Source organism: Garra rufa, chromosome 8 (genome assembly GCF_049309525.1).
Source record: "Garra rufa chromosome 8, GarRuf1.0, whole genome shotgun sequence".
NCBI classification, from domain to species: Eukaryota; Metazoa; Chordata; class Actinopteri; order Cypriniformes; family Cyprinidae; genus Garra; species Garra rufa.
Window position 1 is genome coordinate 17,684,128 of NC_133368.1, and position 24,281 is coordinate 17,708,408.

The 24,281-nt window shown below is 37.6% G+C and overlaps 1 protein-coding gene across 1 annotated transcript in view; it reads right to left on the bottom strand.

Annotated features, from left to right (window-relative positions):
• Window positions 1–24,281, bottom strand: part of LOC141340106 (kalirin-like) — a 204,343-nt gene that overhangs the window by 41,347 nt on the left and 138,715 nt on the right. Inside the window, exons 9-13 of the mRNA XM_073845039.1 lie at window positions 23,194–23,316; window positions 16,734–16,925; window positions 6,409–6,608; window positions 5,299–5,488; window positions 3,545–3,740 (exon numbers count right to left, since the gene is read on the bottom strand). Coding sequence (XP_073701140.1) covers window positions 3,545–3,740; window positions 5,299–5,488; window positions 6,409–6,608; window positions 16,734–16,925; window positions 23,194–23,316 — 901 coding nt within the window. The remainder of the gene's footprint in view (window positions 1–3,544; window positions 3,741–5,298; window positions 5,489–6,408; window positions 6,609–16,733; window positions 16,926–23,193; window positions 23,317–24,281) is intronic.

Consider the following 24,281-nt stretch of genomic DNA (forward strand, 5'->3'; position numbering starts at 1 on the left):
ATCCAACCTGATCTCATGAGAGTTCATAAACATTGTACAAAACAGACTTGTAGGAAAACATGTATGACGATTTGTAGGCCCTGTACAATTAAACAAAATCTATTACAGTTGTCATGAATAAAATTAAAATGAAGATTTAAATTTAATTTAATTTTACGTGTTTTTAAGGCGTAAAGTGCATTATAATCAATCACACAGGATTCCAGTGAGTTTAAGAACGCAATGGCCAATCAGAGGCCTTCAGATGAGTCAACGCTGAAACACCAGAGTTCAAGTGAATGTGAATGTTCTTTGATTGCTTTCTGTAACCTATATAATGTATTCAAAATCAAAGCATTCGTAAAGCATTATTTTTTTTTACTATTATTAAGTAAATTTCACAGTTTTTATTAAATTGTGATCATGTTAAATACAAATTAATAATATTTTATGACAAGACACACATTTCTGGTACTTGCCTAAAAAGATTGTGATGTGCGTAGTTAATAGATATATTCCTGAAAGTCCAAATGGCCCCTGCCTGCAAGTTTTTGTGGTCTAGAACCAGCATTGCCCCTAAACCTATTCCTCTGGACCAGTGAGTAGATATTTTAAAAACTGCAAATATGGTTATAGTATTAGTAATTATACAAATGTGTACAATTCTACAACTAGATCATGAAAACGTACAATACTTGCAAATTTGATCTTTGCTCTCCTAACATCACACAATTATATATTCTTTTCTAAGAGCATATACAGGATGTTTTCACACTAGAGATTCTGATTCCATGAAATCTGTTTTCAAAAACCCTAAACAACAGGGGTTTAGGGGACTAAAAAATCTGAAATTGATAATACAATCACAGATCAGTACAGAAAACACATTTTTAAACAAATTTTTAAACACAGAATTAAATATTGAATGCGTGTTGACTTTTTCTAAATTACTACATCCAGAAACGTTATGTTCTAGACTGTTTTCTTAATCTAGCTCCCGCAAACATTCTAATATTGAATATAATTTGTGTGCATCACAGAGTCGCTATCAATATGCAGAGTATTTAAATTACTTTTGATGCCCCTCGTGTTGGATCTAGGGTTGCCAAATCTGCATTTTTTCCATGGAATTGGGCTGATTTTAAACTGTTGTGGTGGGTTGACTTTCTGCCGTGGGTTAAAAGTTTAAAATACTGCATGAATTCCATTTGACTGAAATGCTTAGGTTGAAACATTTTGCATTCTACCTGTGATAAAACTGTGGTAGATATTAGTTTTGTCAAGGATGGCCACTGTGGTAGGAAGCTTTTTAGTTGTGTTTATGATCAATCTGCATAACGGTGTACTGTATTACATATTTTGATACCTACGTCCTATGTCCACTTTTTTGAAAACTAAAATATGGTCACCCAAGTAAACAGCGCATTTGTGAATTTACTGGTAAAGCTGTTTCAGTAATTTTACAGCAATTTACTGGTATTGCTGTGTGAAAGGGGCTAATGACAATAGTGTGCACACTTATTATTACTGTAATCTGTAGGCGGCATAAAAGGGCAGGCTTTGAGTTGAGCAGTCTTTGGCAAGAACAATCACAATACAATCCAGTCCCTCCAGTTTTTCGCGATTCTGCGATCGCTGAATTTAATGCAAAATCAACAAAATGTCGCATTTTTTTGCGATCCTGCATAATTTGTCATTTAACCGCAAAATAATCGCAAAAAATGGTTATTCAAATATTTCAATAATAAAAAGATTTTAATATATATATATATATATATATATATATATATATATATATATATATATATATATATATATATATATATATATATATCATGTTGATAAAGACGCTGCTCACGTGATGTCTGTGAGCTGTCTGTCTGCAGGGCTCGCAAGATCGATGTCCCGTGGGCTATTGTGTTTTTCAGTCGAGCTACCAAAATGTTTCACTGGCCAGCCGACCCGCTATCGTAAAGTAGAGGGCTTCTGTTGTTGCAAATGGAACGCCATAAAAGTTTTGAATTTGTTAAATAGTATAAGAAAAGTCTTAATTATAATTTTAAAAGTCAGCTAGGGACGGAAAGACGAATCTAAAGGCAATGATGTCATTGAATAAATATGAGGCCTGCACATTTCAAAGTCAAAACGCAGCACTGATGTCTTTAAATGAATGTATCTGAGTAGAACCGACTGTCCTCAGAAACGTGTCGTTGGCATTTTCATTTCATGCTGATAAAACAGCGTTAAAGCTGATTTGTATACAGCCGTTACTAGGGAAACGATAATATTTCAGCGCTCCTAAAGCGCCCCCTTGTGACAGAATTTTAATTTTAATTTTTTAGAATTTTTTCCAATACATTTTTCAGCTGTTTATTTTTATGCAGCAAACACATAGGGTTTTTAATGTGCCTTCTAAAAAATCTAAACAATTAAGACAGTAATATTTATGTTTTTAATAAATATGATAAATTATATACTTTATTTATCCCTTTTAATGGTATAAAGGCTGAAATGCCATTGTATAAGATATTGTTTTTGTGTGAATCTGTATCTGAATTATAAATCATGTCATTTTATGACCTAAAATTCTACCTTACATTGTCCAACCCCACTCATTCTGTTCATTTTACTTGTGCAGCTCTTAAAAAGGATCATACATTGCTTTAAATTGATATTTAAAAATTCTGCAGATACACTAAAGAGTGAAATAAAATTTCTTCCTTGATATTTGTTTATATTTGTGTATTGAAAACATATTTGATTGACATTTAGACTCCTGTTTGAATTTCTATATTAAAAAAAAAAAAATTAAAAAGCTTTTTTATTTGGGCTAGTTCAATTAATTTTTGGGCTACCAAAATGTAAAGAGTACCTGAGATGCGACTGAAATGAAGTAGGCTATGTACAGTATAAATTTCTACACCTGCTGTTAATGTTTACTAAGGTCACATAAGAATATTGCCCATAGGTTATTTTAAAAGTTCAAATGTATCAGAATAAACATATTTTATGTTTGATTTGTGTTATGTATGATAATTGAGCCTCTAACATAATACCTAATATGGTAAATGTGATGTCCTAATTATTAATAAATAAATTAAATAATTAAATAAATCGCAAAATTTTTCGCAAATTTCTAGGACTTGCCACCACAAAATTTATAATTTTCATCGCAAAAATCACAAAAAAAAATCGTGAAATCCTGGAGGGACTGACAATCACATAAAAAAGCCAGCCATTTTTCACTTACTGAAATATTTAAGAACTTTTTAAGAATTTTTCAAGGATTGGCTAAGGAAGATTCATACAAACTACTCGGACTTTATCTTTTTTTAAGAAGATGTTCAAGAATCCAGCCCCTGGTTATTTTTTGTGTGCAAAATGCATCAGCTGGTCAGTGAACGGACAGTGGGTGGCCTGTGGGCGATCTATGGATGAGAACCTGAGAGTATCCACAGTACAAAAACTTGTACTATTGGTAATACTTGCACTAATAGTAGAACTTGCACTATTAAGTAAATGTCTGTCTGTGTAAATGCACCTGGATTCTTGTTCTCTCTCTCACCTGAAGCTTGGACCTCCATGATGTACTGATGCAGGTCTTGACCCTGCTGCATGACCTCATAGGTCATGTTATTCATGGCCAGTTTTCTCTCTGCGTGCCGCTGGAGTCTCTGTTCAGCCAAACTGGGTTCTTCTGATGTGAACTCGTTTACCTGACGAACCAGGTCCTCATTCCACGCATCTAACTCCGCCGTTACCTGCAGGACAGGAGGGACAGTTAAACACCTAAAATATCTAATTTGACATTATTACATTATAGTGTCCTTTTTAAAAGTGTGATTAAGAAACAGTCATAAAAATGTTCCTCTAAAGTCCACTTAAGCAGCCTTAAATTTCATTAGTATATTATATGCAAGCAAAAAGTGTTAGTCCCTCAAATTATTTATAGACAGGTGCATCTCAATAAATTAGAATGTTGTGGAAAAGTTAATTTATTGCAGTAAGTCAACTCAAATTGTGAAACTTGTGTATTAAATAAATTCAGTGCACACAGACTGAAGTATTTGGTTCTTTTAATTGTGAAGATTTGGCTTACCTTTAACAAAAACCCACCAATTCATCTCAACAAATTAGAATACTTCATTAGTGAATTGTTGGCCTTCTGGAAAGTATGTTCATTTACTGTATATGTACTCAATACTTGGTAGGGGCTCCTTTTGCTTTAATTACTGCCTTGCCTCAATTTGGCGTGGCATGGAGGTGATCGGTCTGTGCCACTGCTGAGGTGGTATGGAAGCCCAGGTTGCTTTGACAGTGGCCTTCAGCTCATCTGCAGTTTTTGGTCTCGTTTCTCATTTTTCTCTTGACAATATATAGATTCTCTATTGGGGCTTCAGGTCTGGTGAGTTTGCTGGCCAGTCAAGCACACCAACACCATGGTCATTTAATCAACTTTTAGTTTTTTTGGCAGTATGGACAGGTGCCAAACCCTGCTGGAAAATGAAATCAGCATCTTTAAAAAGCTGGTCAGCAGAAGGAAGCATGAAGCAACAGTCTATTTCTTCTTCTCCTTAGCCCAGGTAAGATGCCTCTGAGGTTGTCTGTGGTTCAGAAGTAGCTTAACAACATAATACAATGACAACTGTAGCCAAATTCCTTGACGTGTGTGTGGTGGCTCTTGATGCCTTGACCCCAGCCTCAGTCCATTCCTTGTGAAGTTCGTCCAAATTCTTGAATCGATTTTGCTTATCAAGTCTATTAATGCTATGGTTCTCTCGGTTGGTTGTGCATCTTTTTCTTCCACACTTTTTCCTTCCACTCAACATTCTGTTAACGTGCTTGGATACAGCACTCTGTGAACAGCCAACTTCTTTGGCAATGAATGTTTGTGGCTTACTCTCCTTGTGAAGGGTGTCAATAATTGTCTTCTGGACAACTGTCAGATCAGCAGTCTTCCCCATGATTGTGTAGCCTATAGTGAACCAAACTGAGAAACCATTTTGAAGGCTCAGGAAAACTTTGCAGGTGTTTTGAGTTGATTAGCTAATTGGCATGTCACCATATATTTTAATTTGTTGAGTGCATTGGTGGGTTTTTGTTAAATGTAAGCCAAATCATCACAATTAAAAGAACCAAAGACTTAAACTACTTCAGTCTGTGTACACTGAATGTGTTTAATACACGAGTTTCACAATTTAAGTTGAATTACTGAAATAAATGAACTTTTCCTAGCTATTTGTTGATTTCAATAAATCTCTGGAGAAAATTATTTCAAATAAACAAATCTAGCATGCAAACACAACAAACGCAAGTCACCTCAATGGTGTACTGCTCAAAGATGCGTAGTTGCAGGAAGATGTCCAGTTTAATCTTCCTCTCATGGAAGAGCTCCTCCATGTGGCCCTGGGCCTCCTCTAGCTGCTGTAGGACGCCCTCGATGTGAGCGATAGAGCTTGTGTGAGGCATCTTATTACTGCTCATCGCTGAATCTCTGTGCAACACACAACTAATGTGTTAAAAGTGTGTGGGTGTCAGTTATATGAAAGGAATATTCTGGCTGAAATAATATTTATTAACATCATATCTATGACAGTCTATAAAACAAACAAAAAAATACAGACTTGTTCTTTAGTTTGTAAAATTAAACTGAAAACACATTTGCACAACTGTACTTACAACTTATGCATGGAGCAGTTTTTACATACACTTATTTGTCAAACTTTCTTCTTATCGCTGGAATTTTCTGTGGGCCTGAATATAATTTTACACAGATGGCTTTGGTAAACAACTATCACACCAGTATCTTGCCAGCATGCGTAATGCTTTAGTCTTAGACTATACTTTCAAAACAGTGTTCCAGTTGCAGATATTTTAAACACTTATGCATGATGCTGCACGCTTGCAATGTAAGAACAAAATCGAATTTTCTGCCAGGACATATCTGTTATGTTTATAGACATCTCCATCAACCTTAAAACAAAATACAGAAAATTCCTTTACAGTAACACATTACATTGAGCCATATTTTCCTGTTAGACTTCAATTATAAGCGCCTTTACTGTAAACACACTTTCTACTTGTTAAGGGGGTCATGGTTTGGCTGGTGAGAATGGTTCATTGAGCTCCTACTGTAACTACACCAATAAGTAATATGTCTTGACAAATAAATAGATATTTTTACATAAATTAACGAGACAAAATATGAATTCACAGATTGTTAATTCTGTTTGAAGTTTAGATACATTTGTTTCTTAACACTGAGTGTTGTCTGAAGTTTGTAGAAGTTTACATATCAAGGGTATGTAATATTTGAACAGGAGAATTTGTGTAAATTAAGTTATTTTTGTCTACTTTGCTAAATATGTAAATAGAGGTTAAATACCTGTGCCGCATTTTTGAGATTTTGGAAAGTATTTGTATGTAAACTCATGAGCGAAACTATGTGTGTGTTGATACCTGAGTTGTTGCATAAGATCTTCTCCCTCTTTAATGACATTGAGTGTGGCCTCCAGCGTGGCCGTCTGCTGCTGCTGAAACTGTTTGATCAGCTCCTGAACCGAATCAACCGAATCAGAACAAACTTCTTCCAGAAGCTCCTTCTGCAAGTCCTCCATCCACGTCCACAACTGAAACACACACATATGAACACATTAACAAAGGTACAGAATTGGAGCGATAGTATTTCCTTATTATATTCATCCTAAATATGATATATCGTCATTACAAGTTGTTTTACTATCAACATTTAATATGCACAACGGAGCGAAAACCTGACCCACATACAAGCACAGAAACACACTTACTCCTGCAAAGACCTAAAAAAAGTTTCTAAACTTTTCTACAGACTCAGAGATGGAGTGACCTGTCTGCACAGATTATAACGCTCATCTAACAATAATCTGTCCTGAATCCAATATTAGAAAGCAGCCGGAAATATACGCTCTCATTTCTCATGCTGCTTCTATTTTTAACATTTCAGTCTAAAAGATTAAACAGTATAGAAATGATTCAGAGAGTTCATTAAAAATCAGAACAAAATTCCCCCCAAACACTGGAGTGCTGTGTGGTGTTAGCAAGGTCAGCAAGGAAAGGATGCTGGTTCGATCCTTTAGAAATCATGTTTTGTATTTTTATTGAAACAGAAAGCAATTTAAGCATTTTAAATTTATTTAGATTTTGATCAGTTTTATGCATCTTTGCTGAATAAATGACTATGATTTGGAAAGGCACAATCTCTCAATAGCTGAAAATGCATATCAGAGCAAAAACCAAGCCCTGAAGTCAAAAGAACTGCCTGTACTCAGAGAACACAGAAACACAGATCTGGTGAAGAGTTCTGTATGCATTGAAGGTTCACAGAAGCATGCAGCTTCCATTATCCATAATGGGATATGTCTGGAACAACTAGGACTCTTCTTAGAGCTGGCCTCCTGGCCAAACTGAGCAACTAATGGAGAAGGGACTTGGGTAGACTGGTGACCAAGAAGCTGATGGTTATTCTAGTTGAGCTCCATGATCATATATGCAGATGAGATAAACTTACAGAAAGACAAACATCACTGTAATACTTGACCGATCTGGGTTTTACGGCGGTGTGGCAAGACTCAGTCCTCTCCTCAGTGAAGACATATGAAAACACACAAATTTGCTTGGAAAGCACCTAAAGAACTCTCAGACTGTGAGAAACAAGATTCTTTGGTCTGATGAACCTCAAGCATCCAAGCATCATGTTTGAAGGAAACCAGGCACTGCTCATCACCTGCAGAGTAGCATCCCAAAAGTAAAGTGTGCTGATAGCAACCTCATGCTGTGGGGCTGTTTTTCAGTTGCAGGGATTGAGGGACTTATCAGAGTAGAAGGAAAGCTCAACACAGCAAAATATAAAGATTGCCTTTATGAAAACCTAGTCCAGAGCATTTGAAACCTCAGACTGAGCAGAAGGTTCACCTTCCAACGGGACAATGACTCTAAGCACACAGCAAAAGAGGCTTATAGACAACTCTGTGAGTGTCCTTAAGTGGCCTAGACACAGTCTGGGCTTGAACCTAATCAAACAATTATGGAGAAACCTGGAAATGTCTGCCAGACCCCATTTAAGCTGACAGAGCTTGAGAGGTGAAGATATGAGGAGAAGAATGGCAGATAATTGTCAAATGCAGGTGTGCAAAACATCATACCCACAAAAAGCGCTGAGGCTGTAAAAAAGCTTCAGTTAAGTACTGAGTTTGGGGTATGAATACTTATGCAATGTACTTATTTCAGTGTTTTATTTTTTAATAAACTTGCAAAGTTGTCACAAATCTGTTTTTGCTTTGTCATTATGGAGTGTGGATTGATGTGTGGAAAAAAGTAATTTAAAGTTTAACATTGGGCTGCAACATAAAATGCAAAAATATGACAGGATATTGTCATGATCGGGGCTGTGGATTTTCCCTCAGCCACCTGAGGTCGCTGTCCTACACTGCACTTCCTTGATTGTCCACCTGTCCTTGTCATCAGCACTGATCACCCACACCTGTTCACAATTACTATCAGGACTATAAGTATCATCTCCACTCACTCTGCATTCATGTCTGCATTGTCTCGTGTTTGGTATGTTCTGTGTTCCCTGGATCTTTGACCGAGTTTTCAGTTCTGTTTATTTTGTATTGTTTTAAGTTTCAAGTTATTGTTGTGCCGTGTTGGCCTTTGGTTTGTTTATTTGTTTGTTTATTTGTGTTTAATTATATTAAAATCATTTCACCCGCATTTGGACCCAGACCTCCCTTTCTCACCGTGACTGAATGCAGACATCGATGATGGGTCCAGCGGGGAGAATTTTTTTTGAGGGGGCAGCAACCACCCGCTCGGTTCCAGATACCGAGGGGATGTCCTTCGAGGCGGCGTCGGCTACTCGGTTCGAGTTCATCTACGCCTGCCTGGCGGCGATGGACACCCGCAGTGCCGAGACTGCGCGGGGGCGCCCCTGCTTTGCGGAGGGGGTGGAGACGCTCTTTCGCGGGGAGGTGGCGACAACCGCCGTCTCTGTTCCGGACGCGGAGGCGACCGCGCTCTCTGTTTCTGACGCGGCGGTGACCGCTCTCTCTGCTCCTGACGCGGCGGTGACCGCTCTCTCTGCTCCTGACGCGGCGGTGACCGCTCTCTCTGCTCCTGACGCGGCGGTGACCGCTCTCTCTGTTCCTGACGCGGCGGTGACCGCTCTCTCTGTTCTGGACGCGGCGGTGACCGCTCTCTCTGTTCTGGACGCGGCGGTGACCGCTCTCTCTGTTCCGGACGCGGCGATGACCGCTCTCTCTGTTTCTGACGCGGCGGTGACCGCGCTCTCTTTTCCGGACGCGGCGGTGACCGCTCTCTCTGCTCCTGACGCGGCGGTGACCGCTCTCTCTGCTCCTGACGCGGCGGTGACCGCTCTCTCTGCTCCGGACGCGGCGGTGACCGCTCTCTCTGCTCCGGACGCGGCGGTGACCGCTCTCTCTGCTCCTGACGCGGCGGTGACCGCTCTCTCTGCTCCTGACGCGGCGGTGACCGCTCTCTCTGTTCCGGACGCGGCGGTGACCGCTCTCTCTGTTCCGGACGCGGCGATGACCGCTCTCTCTGTTCCGGACGCGGCGATGACCGCTCTCTCTGTTCCGGACGCGGCGGTGACCGCTCTCTCTGTTCCGGACGCGGCGGTGACCGCTCTCTCTGTTCCGGACGCGGCGGTGACCGCTGACGTTCCTCTGGCGGCGGCGTCAGCTCACGTTCCTCTGGCGGAGAGGCCAGCTCACGTTCCTCTGGCGGCGAGGCCAGCTCACGTTCCTCAGGCGGCGAGGCCAGCTCACTTTCCTCAGGCGGCGAGGCCAGCTCACGTTCCTCTGGCGGCGGCGGCGTCCGCTGACGTTCCTCTGGCAGCGAGGCCAGCTCGCGTTCCTCAGGCGGCAGCGTCCGCTGATGTTCTTCTGGCGGCGAGGCCAGCTCGCGTTCCTCTGGCGGTGAGGTCCGCTCACGTGACTCCGCTGCACGGGCCTGGCCCGCCATCCCTCCCCCTGATTCGCCTTCCTCCATTCCTCCTCCCTCCATATATTTTTTTTTTTCGGCCTTGTGGAACGTCTGGAAGCCGTTCCTTGAGGAGGGGGTAATGTCATGATCGGGGCTGTGGATTTTCCCTCAGCCACCTGAGGTCGCTGTCCTACACTGCACTTCCTTGATTGTCCACCTGTCCTTGTCATCAGCACTGATCACCCACACCTGTTCACAATTACTATCAGGACTATAAGTATCATCTCCACTCACTCTGCATTCATGTCTGCATTGTCTCGTGTTTGGTATGTTCTGTGTTCCCTGGATCTTTGACCGAGTTTTCAGTTCTGTTTATTTTGTATTGTTTTAAGTTTCAAGTTATTGTTGTGCCGTGTTGGCCTTTGGTTTGTTTATTTGTTTGTTTATTTGTGTTTAATTATATTAAAATCATTTCACCCGCATTTGGACCCAGACCTCCCTTTCTCACCGTGACAGATATGAATACATTTGCAAGGGACTGTACATTTCAGTAATGTGTATATATAACAAACAAACCAATAGACTTTACTGGAAAACACATGCAGGATTAGATATGAGCAGAACAGAAATTTTCTGACATTTATCTGTTTTTGCTTAAATTGTGACAACAAATGTAACAACTCCAAAAATGTTCATCAGAAAATCAGTAAATGCACCGAAGCAGTGAATAAACTTTCAGAACAAAAATGTACAGATAACGTACTCACCCCCTTGTCATCCAAGATGTTCATGTCTTTCTTTCTTTGGTCGTAAATAAATTATGTTTTTTGATGAAAATATTACAGGGTTTCTCTCCATATAATGGACTTCTGAGGTGCCCCCAAGTTAAATGCAGCTTCAAAGTGCTCTAAATGATCCCAGACGAGGAAGAAGGGTCTTATCTAGCGAAACGATCGGTTATTTTCTAAAAACATTTACAATTTATTTACTTTTTAATCTCTACACACATAGTACACACAGAGCTAGACAAGATGAGCATTGGAGGTTAAAAAGTATATGAATTGTATATATATATATATATATATATATATATATATATTTTTTTTTTTTTTTAAATAACCGATCGTTTTGTTAGATAAGACCCTTTTTTCTTTGGCTGTGATCGTTTAGAGCCATTTGAAGCTGCATTACAGAAGTTCAAACTCGGTGGCACCATAGAAGTCTATTATATGAAGAGAAATCCTGAAATGTTTTCCTCAAAAAAACTTTTTTTCCTTAAGACTAAAGAAAGAAAGAAAGAAACATCTTGGATGACAAGGGGGTGAGTACATTATCTGTACATTTTTGAACTACTCCTTTAAGACATCATTGAGCTGCATTCAAAGGTCTCTGTAAACACATTCTCACTGTTCCATGTGAAGGAATAAAAATGCTTTGAATGACTTTTGTGCATAATTAATTAGCTTATGAGAAACAACTCACAGAGCTAATCTTACTGATGGATGAAGTTCCTAAACAGGTCCAGAAAATATCCGTCACAAAGGCATGTTTGATATACCCTCTTTACACTGTTTACACCTTTGAACAATGAATTGCCATGACGCTTGTGATTATTTGATAAGGATTTGAAGAAAAAAAAGCTATAGAATTCCCATGACATTTTAAGAATTTATAATCAATCCCTGACATTTCCAGGTTTTTCCATGAGCGTGGGAACATCAGCTCAGCCAGATGCAGAACGAGAGCCTGCAATGATGAATAAGGCGTTTCCAAATCTGCAGTGAGGAGGCAGGTCATGTTTAGCTTTAACATGTTGCAGGCGTAGAGCAGCTCTACAGGAGGATGTGATACTCATGATAGATGACTCCCCCAACAGAGACTTGAGACACACTCAGGAATATTATTCATATGAATCATACACAAGTGCTCTGAACAGCAATGCTTATGACAAGTTTTACAATACAGGAAATCGCCCACATTAGAGTAAAGCTAAACACAATGGATACAATAAACCAAACCGCGCAGCAAAGACATACAGATATTCCTTACAGAAATAAACATGGCCTACATGCCACTACAGAATTCATTTCTCTTTACATTTGTTTCAAACACAGTCGACATGGCATGACTTGTTTGGCTTACTTAAAGGGTTAACACAGTTACAAAGCACAGCGGTGAATATGATGTTGCCAACTCTGTGGTTTCCATAGTAACTGTATCTGTGGTTAATCCGGTCGCATTATGAATTAAAATACAATTCAGATTGCTACGAGACCACTGGAGCAGAACAACAAGACAAAACAATATAATGTTTTTTCCACTGCAACTGGACATTATAAACCTATATTCACAGCCACTAAAAAATGTGAAATAAAAATGTATTTAAAGGAATGTGAAAGTCAGTATACTTTGTTCTGACACAAGACCATAGCATTAACATTAAATAGGTTTTTGTGTATATACCTGTTGAGCTTGTTTTCTGTCTAAACCATTTACCAAGGCTACATTCACCTCACACTGATCTCAAGAGAGTGTGTGTGGGTTTTGCGACTGAAATGAAGTGTTTCTGGAGTGCTGCTAAACCAGAGCTCTTTCAAGGATCTGTGTGGTGACCTCTTTCAGTAGGACGGTGCAGAAGCTCTCCAGGCCTGTGTGAAACATTGTAAACTTTTGGCCTGCAGGAGAACCTCCTTTAGCCAAGAACCGCTGATGTTAGTCTCAGCTCATATAATGTAGCACTTTTTATTCTCAACACACACTCACACAGCTGTGGAATGTGTCGGGTATAAACACTACTTTAACACATTTAACCAAACAAAAAATCCACAGTTAGCAGCTAAAAAGCAACTCTTAGTCTTACATATGTATCAGATACTAGAACTACAGCTATTTGATTTATTACATGGTAATAACACATGTATTACTTAATAATGTACATATACATTATAGAAAAATGCAAAGATAAAACCATTATTAAAACTACCAAATATATCTCTATTTACATGCTACTCCATATGAAATAAAAATCACAGTTACACCTTTTAGGTGTCCTTGCTACAGTGTAATTACACATTTCAGTACAGAGTAATATTATCCCTTAAATGTATGACTGTTTCGCCAATCATTATTACATATTCGGCGACCCAGACATATATATTAAGCACGGATGGATCTCTAACTGAGGCAGTAGCAAAAAACTCTCTTGATATTTTAAGAACCATTACAGAATAATAAAATAAAGCACATTTTGAAACTTACCTTTTGAAACTTAAAAGGATTCAGTTTGAGCAGATGATTTTACCAGAGCTCACTTCCACAGTACATTCAGCATCTGGCTCATATTCGCGATCTCAGCCATATTCACAAAACTATCATTTTCAATGTCTTCGAAATCATTTTTTTTCATCAAATGACAGTGACATTTATATTTTATTGCGTACAGTAATTTAGCAGCATTAAAGCCATTTAAACCAATTAAAATTTTGCTGATAATATTCTTTTGTTTTATGCCTGTGACAATTACGAGTGAAACATCACGTCATTATTATTTATTAAACAGTGCCACCTCGAGGACCAAAGGTGAATTGCATGTATTTAGTCATCAGATATTTGCATATTTTTGCACACGAAAAATATACTTACACTATTACACACCTCAGGTCTCTGCCCTATACACTTTTTTGTACAAAAAAATGATCAGAAAACCGACATTCTTTTATATTTTATATATTTTTTCTTGTTTTATTGTTCATAATAAATAGATTGAGGAAGGCTAAGAAAGTTGATGCCAAACTTAAAAAAATGAAGGAGGGAGAGGGTAGTAAATGATGTCCTGGGTCGCTAAAGACCCGAGGTACGCATTTAAGGGTTAATTAACTACATGTACTTACTATAAGCTTAGGGTTAGGATTAGGTTTTGACTTAGGGTTGCTTGCATGTAATTATGCATAATTAATTGTTATTTTAAATAGTAAGTACATGAATCGTGTAACAAGGACACCTTAAAATAAAGTGTTACTAAAAATCACAAATAAGTACTCTTAAATTGGTATGTTACCAATGGACTCATTTTGGTCTGTTTCTAATTTCTTTTAAGAAATTTGAGAAACATCTTAGACAAAGTCGATACTTAAATGAACTTCATTAAGTCTATGATTAAATTAAGAAATTGAGTCAAATTAGGATATTAAAATGATTTTTGGTATAAATTAAGACTTTTATTCAGCAAGGCTGCATTAAATTGATTAAAGGTGACAGTAAAGATGCTTCCATTGTTACAAACTAAATATTGTAAAGAAAATAAAACTTATTCATCAAATAAACTTAATGAAGAATCCTAGAATCATCAAATAATCCTGAAAAAATCTATTACAGTTCATATATCAACTGTGTCAATAATAAGAACATGATTTCCGAAGGATCATGTGACACTGACAATTGGAGCAATGTTAATAACTAATTACACAAGAACCTTTTTTGTCTAAATGGTTCCATAAAGAACCTTTAACATCGGAAGAACCTTTCTGTTTCACAAAAGGTTTTTTGTGGCGAAAGATTATAAAAAGGTAAGAAAGAGATGGTTCTTTAAAGAACCTTTGACTGAATGGTTCTTCTATGGCACTGCTTGAAGAAACTTTTAAAGCACCTTTATTTTTAAGAGTGTAGTTAAGTAAAGTTAAAAACACTTTTTAGCTTTAACAACTAATTAATTTTAAGTTAAATAATAATACTAGGTGTGTATTAGTGTTGGGCGATATGCTCAATTTTCATATCGTCCTATCGTCAGCCTGTGAGATCGCCGATACGCAATACTATCGTGCTAATTTCTTTAATATGTAAATATGTCAATATGTAATAAATTCCTTATTCGTTTTGTAAGGGTAGTGCATGTGACTTGTGACACAGTTGTGCGTGTACAGAGCGCTGACTGTAGTTCTGTCGGAGAGGTTACTTTCGGTTTCATTCTCTGCTATCTTCAGGGAGCAGTAAATGTGCGTGCATGAATGTATCTTTCTTTACCCGTCATATTGCGAAAATGTTACCGCTGTATGTCTGATCTTTGTCATCAGTTCATGTTGTAGTTCAGTTCATATAGAATGTGGAGAAGCGATGCGCGTGTAATTCACGTGCATATGTTTAGCGCCATTTTATCGCATCGTAATTCTAGTTAACGCATATAGATGTTACTGAGGTGAATGTTTCTACTATATACAGACGGATTCTCATATCGTATTTAATTCAGCCTAATCCACATTTTACTACCTCTGTTATCCTAATGACTGTCTAACCTTAAGTCTACACTTAATCTATGTACACTTCATGATGAATAAATCTCTTACCCATTTTCACTGCACTAATCTGTGGCGCGACGCGGCCACTCTATGCTTGTGTGTAGTTTGTGAGGCATCCTAGAACTGGCGCTGCATCGCTAAAGTTAGGTGCCTTTTTGACGCATAATAATAATAATCGTCTTACTATCGTCAAAGGCATCAGCAACAGGCGATATTTCTGACTATCGTCGATACACGATACTATCGTCTATCGGCACAACCCTAGTGTGTATTCAATACAACTCATTTATACGAGTTGAGCTAACTAATGTAACATTTACTGCAACTTGGAATTTCTCAGTTGTATTTACTTCAACATCCAGTTTATCCAGTTAAAACTACGCAAACCAATTGCCTTAAAAAGACCAAGTAAGTTTTACTCCAGTAAATTAAGTGCATCAACAGAGGGACTATCACTACATAAACAACTACAGTTAATGCTTTTTAAATAAAGCAGTCTATAATCTTAATGTTTATAGACCCATCCTTGACATAAATACAGTCTCTAATCCTTAACACAATGTTAACCTTCCCAAAAATGCTGACCTAACAGAAACCCTTTCAAAACCAAATCAAACAAAACAGAACATTAAACACTAACAGATCTCCCTCGTATATTAACCTTGTGCAAAAACACATAAAATAACACTTAATTTCAACATTTAGTCCTGGAGTCTGAAGCTGGAAACTATAAACTAGCTTGACATGGTAGCTTGACTCATAACAATCAACAATTAAACTAGGGTCTTCTGAGTAACAAAGGCATAGTACGCAAGTAGTACAGATATTTTACAATTAAAATCATCCAACTGTACATTAAGTAAGTCAACTAAAAAGTGTTAGTAAGGACATTTGTTGGTTTTTACGGTGCTGAAAATTTTGCTTTGCCCCACAGGAATAAATTACATTACAAAATAGTTCTTTTAAATTGTAATATTTCAAAATACTACTGTTTGAAATATATTTTTTAATCAAATACTGGTAAAGGAGAGAGAGAGAGAGTGATATCAGGATATCAGAGGCAGCCATGAGAAAACCACATTCCTACAATCGCCATACATCAACAAAACAATAGCTCACGCTAGAGCTCCATGAGACAAGCGCAGCACCAAACCGCCCCAGAAAGATGGATTGTGCCACTTAACCTTCCAACATATTTACACTCTCTGTCCTTCTCAAACGCAGGGTGCATGAGGTGATGGATGTAGTGTGATGTCACATTACTGCATAATAAATCACTAATAATCACTGCTATTGACTGCTGCAGTAACGTGCCTTAAACAAGTTATGAATTACGTAATGGCAAAAGCGTTTAACATTTCACACGAGGGCCTGATTGGCATCTGGAGAGGTAAACAGCGTGTTCTTAAGCACATCTGGCACTGCTCAGCAAAACCTCCCAGCATTCCTCTGTAATCCACCTGGTATGTGTGTCAGTCTTACCTCTTTAGTGTGCGTGTGGAAGGAGACTGACATGTCCAGCAGTAGTTTTCTTTGCTCAACTCTTCTGACGAAGTCCTGGATCCTGACCTCCAGGTGTCGCGCTGCCTTATAGATCTCCTCAGGGTCACACTCGCCCGTCTGGGCCAACTGCTCAGCCGCTTCCAGGAGTTTATCTGCATTTGTGTAGGTGTTCTAAATCAGTGAGAGACAGGGGACAAGGCAAAGCTTGATTAACGAATGTTAGTTTACAATGAATATTGGCATGCAGATACTGACATAATATTTTATTTTATAAAGCACTTTATACAGTGCAGATTGTTTCAAACCAGCCAGGTTGCAGAAGTAGAAGGGCAGCTTGTCAGTGCTCAGACCATATGCTGCACACTGCAACAAGTTGGTTTGCATAGCTGTCGTCCCAGAAGGAAGCCTCATCTGAAGCTGGCTCACAAGAAAACAGTTTGCTGAAGACAACCTGTCCAAGTGCATGAATTACTGAAACCATGTCCTGTGGTCTGATTAGACTATAAGATAAACTTGTTTGGCTTGGTGATGGCTCTGGCATGTGAGGCGATGCCCTGGTGAGGAGTACCAAGAAAATTGTGTCTTGCCTACGGTCAAGCATGGTGGTGGTAGCATCATGGCTATGGCATTACATAATTAAAAAACAACTGCAGACTTGGCAACACAGATATGTATACATATTCATATACATACTATGTCCTGTTGTGGATTTAATTTTTTTTTTTTTTTAATCAACAATTTCCCATTAGAAATGCACACTGAATGCCTCACAAGGAAATCAAATGAATGGCAGGATTAATTACCCTCATCACTTTAAATGTTTTCCTCATGAGTTAAATTACAGGTCCATCTGTAGGACGAATACAGTGGGTTATTCCATCCTGGCACACATCACCCCATTACAATCAGCATAAACCCCATCAGAACCAGCACTTATCACTGACTGCTGTGACAGGAGCATCTTCACCCTAATCCACACTGTTCCTCACTGTCAGACACAAGGTAAGGTGCTGTCAGGAGAGGTTGGCTAATTAACATGAGATAATTACATGTGTATTCACCTGCTGTGACTGTGGAGAACAAGAACACATTTACAGCTCCAGAGGGTTTCAATCCTTCATTAAACACACAGTTACAACATTGCATTTCTTGTGAGAGATTTAATCTGTTTTATTGGCAAATGTTTGCTGAGTCCACATGAATAAAACCCAGCTGGTATAATAGATCAGAGCTATTTTCTCTGTTACACTGATATCCCGTAAACTTCATACTTTCACACGTTTGTGTGTTTAAAAAAGAAATAGGCTACATATCCTGACTAGGGATATTCTAAATAAAATTAAATATACATTTCTAAACAGATTACTGGCTAATGTACACTTACATAGTTAAGAGTGTCAAGATTTTTTATATATTTTCATCCACATTCATATTTGAATTAATTACAGATCTGCTATACATATTATAACAGATTATAAATATTCAACAATAAGGTTCACTATAGACATTACAAACACTGATTTTGTAAATAAGTTGTAAATAAAACAATTATTGAAGTATGTGTTACAATAAAAAATATTTTTTTTCCTTTACTATATGACACTGATTTAAAGTGAAAATATAGCTGCAAGCAGCAATTAAGGGGCCATGCATAACAGAGGCAAAATAAAGCATCAAGCCAACTGCAACAATGAGTAATTAAATCCATTTTAGGAGGACTTTAAGCAAAATGGCTGAAAAAAATCATAAATACAACTTCTAGAATTATGATTTAATGGGTTATCAGTTCTGACCAATAGGTGGTGCTGTTATCAAATCAATGTGGTGTGTTCTTTGTGAGATGACAATAGCACACATAAAAGTTTGGTGTCAATATGTCAAAGCTTTGCAGAGATACAGCCTCAGACGTAATCTGGCATCATGCCTCAAATTTATTGCGGCGCTGTACAAACGGTTTCATCTATCAACACAAAATCCATAACTTTTTGTCAGCACAGTCTGAAGATGATCTGACTCGATTTTAGTGAAAATCTGATGAATGGTCTAGGACGAGTTAGAAAAAGTAGGTTTTCAACATTATTCAAAATGGCAGACATGAAGTTTGGCCGACTAGGGCAAAACTGGCATTCTTGTTCTAGGCATGACCCAAGGAACATTTTGAGACCAGTTACAGTAGGCTAATGCAATCAAAAGTTTTTAGCATTTTTGGAAATTTCATTATTAATGGTTAATGAATGGTTTATTACTTTTGACAGATAGGTGGCATTGTTACCAAACTGATGTGGCGGGGTCAGTGTGAGGTGACAATGACACATACAAAGTTTGGTGTCAATATGTCAAAAGCAGTTTGGCAGAATTCCAGTAAATTTGTTGATGCATTAAATGATAACTGTTTTATATATCCACACAAAATCCATAACCTTTTGCCAGCATGGTCTGAAGATGATCTGAGCCAAATTTGGTGAAAATCGGACCGATAGTCTAGGAGGAGTTTAAAAAAGTAGGTTTTCAATATGAATTAAAATGGTATCTATGTTCTTGGCATGAACTAAGGAATACATTGAGATCACTTTCATATATAAATAAGAAATAAGCCAATTTAATCAAATGTTATTTGCATCAGATTAACATCTAAACCTTAAAGTTCAAAAGCTATTAGCATAAACCTGAGTAAAACTTTAAACAAGTGGTGGTGCTAGAGAGTTTGAGTTAGAGACTCCAAACTTGCTATGGTTAACCTTAAGACTGTCCTCTATATGTGTGCCAAATTACACAACTTCTGCCTCTATGGGCAGCCATAGACTCAAGAGTTGAAAAAGAAACAGAAAAAGAAGAATAAGAAAGCCAACGGATGCAATAGGTGCCATTGCACCTTTGGTGCTTGGCCCCTAATAAATATTTAAATATATATTTCAAATATAAATATTTATTCATACTAATAAAAACATACACATGGACTTTAAGATCAGATCTTAGCTTTTTTATTATTATTATTATTATTATTTGGTTAAAGTAGGTATTATTTCATCAGTATTATCTTCATTCTGAGCCTTCTTTGATTAGATAAGTTGACTAATGAAGTGAATTGTTATTTTTCCTTTGCGTTTTGTACATACAGTAATTCATAAACTTGTGTAATGTTATTACAGTAGAAAGCCTGAGGACTAGCGGACTGTTTTTACCACATCAAATGATATATTACTGCTTTAAAATACATTAGAGATTAGTTTGAGGTTAACAGCTCTGGAAATCTATTACATGTGCTGCATTCCTGATTTTCCTAATCACACACACATATACAAGTACATTTACTGTATATGATAAATTAGACATGAATCCATTACTCCATCGGCATGTGGCCTGAAAGTGTCTAGAGGTGTTTTTTTCTCATCTCTTCATCTTCGTCAGTCTGTTCTTGGATATTACAAGTCTGATAAGCAGATGTCAGAATAACAAAAGCTGCATATGTCTCGCTGGTTACCAATAATGGCTGAGCCAAAACAAATCCCTTTCGCTTATTTAGATGGAGTCAGATTGTCTCGAGCCCTTCTCATGACACTGAGACTCGCGATCTGTCATCCGGGCTATTATGGATTATTCATCTCAAGGGAATTACGTGGATGAAAAAGGCAGGGCTTAGTGTCCAGTGATCTTCATTTCCTTTGTGTGCTGTCAAATTAATTCGCAAAATGTATTTAACGTCACTTTGTTGAACAAATATCAGTTCAGCAAGATCTAATCCTATTTAGGATGACAAAAACGTGAATTCAATTCAGATTTGTCTAGTTTTTACATGACAGCATGAGTAGTTGGATTCTAACATTACCTGAAGAAAATGTAAATGGCACTTGCTTCTGCAAATCTCATTGCTATGCTGCTAGGGTGTTCTGGGTGATTACCTTACTAACTTACTATCTATTAATAAGCAGCAAATTATGAGTTTATTGGGGTAAAAGTCGTAGTTAATAGTAATTAGTTAATACTGAGAATTGGTCCCCAAACTAAAGTGTGACCAAAGTCTCTTATGCTCACCAAGGCTGCATTTATTTGATCAAAAAACACAACTGAAATAATAATAATTCTAACTGCATTACAATTTTAAATAACCGAATAACTATTTTAATGCATTTTAAAATATAATTTATTCCTGTGATCAAAGCTGAATTTTAAGCATCATTACTGTTACATCATTAGTCTTCATATGATCCTTCAGAAATCATTTTTCATGCTAATTTGCTGCTGAAATTGCTCAATGTTACATTACAAATGTCTTTACTGACACTTTTGATCAATTTAATGCATCCTTACTGAATAAAAGTACTTATTTATTTAATTAATTAATAATATTAATTAAAAAAAAAACCTTACTGACCCCAAAGTTTTGAACGGTAGTGTATATCATCACTTAATGTCAGAGCTAATGGTAAGTCTGTCTGGAAAGGCTGAAAATCAGTTTCATCATGTAGAAAATTAATGGGATTTTGACTTTGGGAACTCAACTGTTGCAAAACAGTACAAAGACACTGGAACGCAGATGTTATCCAATCATAATAGAGATTATTTACATACAGGAGTCTTAATGTTACAGCAGCAAAAACGACATTTTTAATTCTTAGGGTCAAAGAGTGGTGTAAAAATAGTCATGAAAAACGGAATTATGGCTAGAAACCTTGACTAATATTATAATATAATAGTCTAAAATATATACCTCTAATGCATTGTACCTGCTATATTATCCATCAAAAAGTAGAATCAACATATGCAGTCCAGTAGTCCAGTTGCTTTCTTTGTTCAACAATACAATATGAGGGAGGCATGTGGCGGTTCTCCAATAAAATCAGCATTCAATCATGTTTACTTGGCCTTTGCCTTGTGTGCAACGAAGAAGCAAAAGCCTGAAAAGACACATTTCTTTGCCAAACCCCAAAAAAGAGAAAAATATTACCACACAACTCTCTCCTGAGATGAGTTTACAACAACAAAACATATCTACTGTGAATTTTCACACTTCCATCCTCCTTGTTGTCACTAAGTTCAACAAGTATACTTCAGATGAACTATAACACTGAGGCGTTTGGAAATTGCTTTATAGACCAAGTATACAATATCTTCTGAACTCATTGCCCATCCAGTAAAGGAAACCATCTGTGAAGCTCATTTGATGGAGTTAAAGTGGGTTGAAAACATTTCCATTAGCACAGCCCTCTGAAGCTCTTGTGTTTGCTGTGCTACCACCACTGCATATGTTGACATCTTTACAACATAATTTGATAAAATGTCACTAAAGAGACAGGCGCTAAAAGAATCTTCCTGTAATTATCCGGAGGATTGTCTTCTTGTGGCTAGTGGGGTCTGTTTCAGATTTGTGTACTATGGGAAATACTTATGATAGAAAGGTTTATTTGTATGGCAGCAGATGCGTGCTAGTGGGACACACAAAACTCAGCCCTGCATTTGTCAGCGTCTGATTCTAATTGTACTGTTAGACTGTGACCAAACTAGGCACATTGTGATAAGCGATAAATCACATCTCTTCCATGTTAATCCGGGTTTTCGTTTGTCAACAGCATCCTGCATAAAAACATTCTGACAGTCGATTTGTATAGTCTCAGACTCAAACAGCATAGCTAATGGTCATTTGGATCTTGCACACAAAAATGGCAAGAGCTAGCTGAAATAACAACTTCTGAGAGTTCTGTTTTATCAGCCCACATGGAAAGTCATGTTTTTACAATGAGTACAAAGGTTTACATGGTTCATGTCATGATTTTTGATTGAGATACTGAAGAGCATGCCAACAACATAAATTGTAAGTACTGTACAGTATGTCTCAAAAGTGAGTACACCCTTCACATTTCAGCAACAATTTTAGAATAATCTTCTAAAGGGATGATACTATAGAAATGAAACTTGGATATATTTTAGAGTAGTCAATGTGCGGCTTGTATAGCAGTATAGATTTACTGTCCTCTGAAAATAACTCATAAAAAGTCATTTTAATTGCAAACCACATGATTGGAAGTTTCATGTGAAAAGATTGAGCCCTTTGTTGAGATGTTGAGAAAGCTGCTTGGTTTGAAAGTGACTTTTGACATCCATCACTACACTAAAGAATAGTGATGCAACGAAAGTTCGGTAACCAGTAATATTTGGCTGGAAATCAGTTTTTTGTTTTGTTCAAAATCACTACTGTTGACAATAGACAATGGAACCTGTTGAATGCATGAAATGCTGTGCCACTGAGACCTGGTACTGCACACAGTGGCTGAGAAACTGTTAATTTGGTTGTTTCTGAATGGATCTAATTGAATTTTTCAAACTGAAAACAAGTGGTTTAGATAAGAATGATTTATCTATGGATTAGTCTGACTGGCAGTGGATGACCGCCTTGACTACATCTGGTTTGGATGAATCTGATCGGGTGCGGCTGTTGTCTCACCTGTGCCACCTCCTCAAAGTCATCATGGCGTTTCTGTAGGGCTCTGGCTCTGTGGAGGGATTTGCCCACACCTGTGTGTTTACTGAGGAAAGCCTCTCCATGATTCTCTATCCAGTCAATCACCTGCAACACACAAACACACACAATCCATTTAGAGCATAGAAGAAGAAGAAAAAAAAAAACATCACAACACAGAGCTGAAAGAGAGTCTATCAAGTGAGCTTCTGTTTTCATTAATCTATTCAATTGATGTGACATACGGAAAGGCAGTTATTTAGGAAAACACACACACAGGCTAATGTTCAGTGTCTGTGACTGCTTGTATACTCTCATGGGCATATGAAGGGAGAGTGATCAATCAGCATTGGTCTTCTGTCCAAAAGTGATTCAAAGACACTCTATCCTCATCCCTGAGGACAGTGTTTTACCAAAACCATTCCTCCAACAACATCCTCATATTAGCAGTGGTGGACAGTAACGAAGTAGTTGTAATTCGTTACTGTACTTAAGTACATTTTTCAAGTATCTGTACTTTACTGGAGTAGTTTTATTTTGAGTAACTTTTACTTTTACTTCACTATATTCCAAAGCATAATATCGTACTTTTTACTCCACTACATTCAATAAAACATGTCGTTACTCTCCTTATAATATATTACGTGCTCCGAGACGCAGAAGCAGTGTCTGATTAATGAACAAACTGATTCTTTTCAATCGGTTCGCAAATCGCCACAAGCGATTCATTCACGAATTGGACTGATCCAATTGCAGCTGTTCAAACTCACTGATTCAAATGAGCCGTTTAGAGCGAGTCTCCAGTCATCTGAATTCACAAATAAGAACCGGGAGATTGTGAGCGCGCGCGACTGATGCTGCGAAAAGTAAGATATAATGTCGAGTTTTAGGATTAATTATTGCAACTGTCAGTTGTTTGCGAACTAAATCTGCTGTAAAGGGTGATGTATTTAAGCCCGCTGAAATGATTAAATGCAGACACATCATCAACATCGTCTCTTTTTAGGTAAAAAAACGAAACATTAAAATAACACAGATTAAATAAAATAACTCACAACGTTGCACGTTCATAT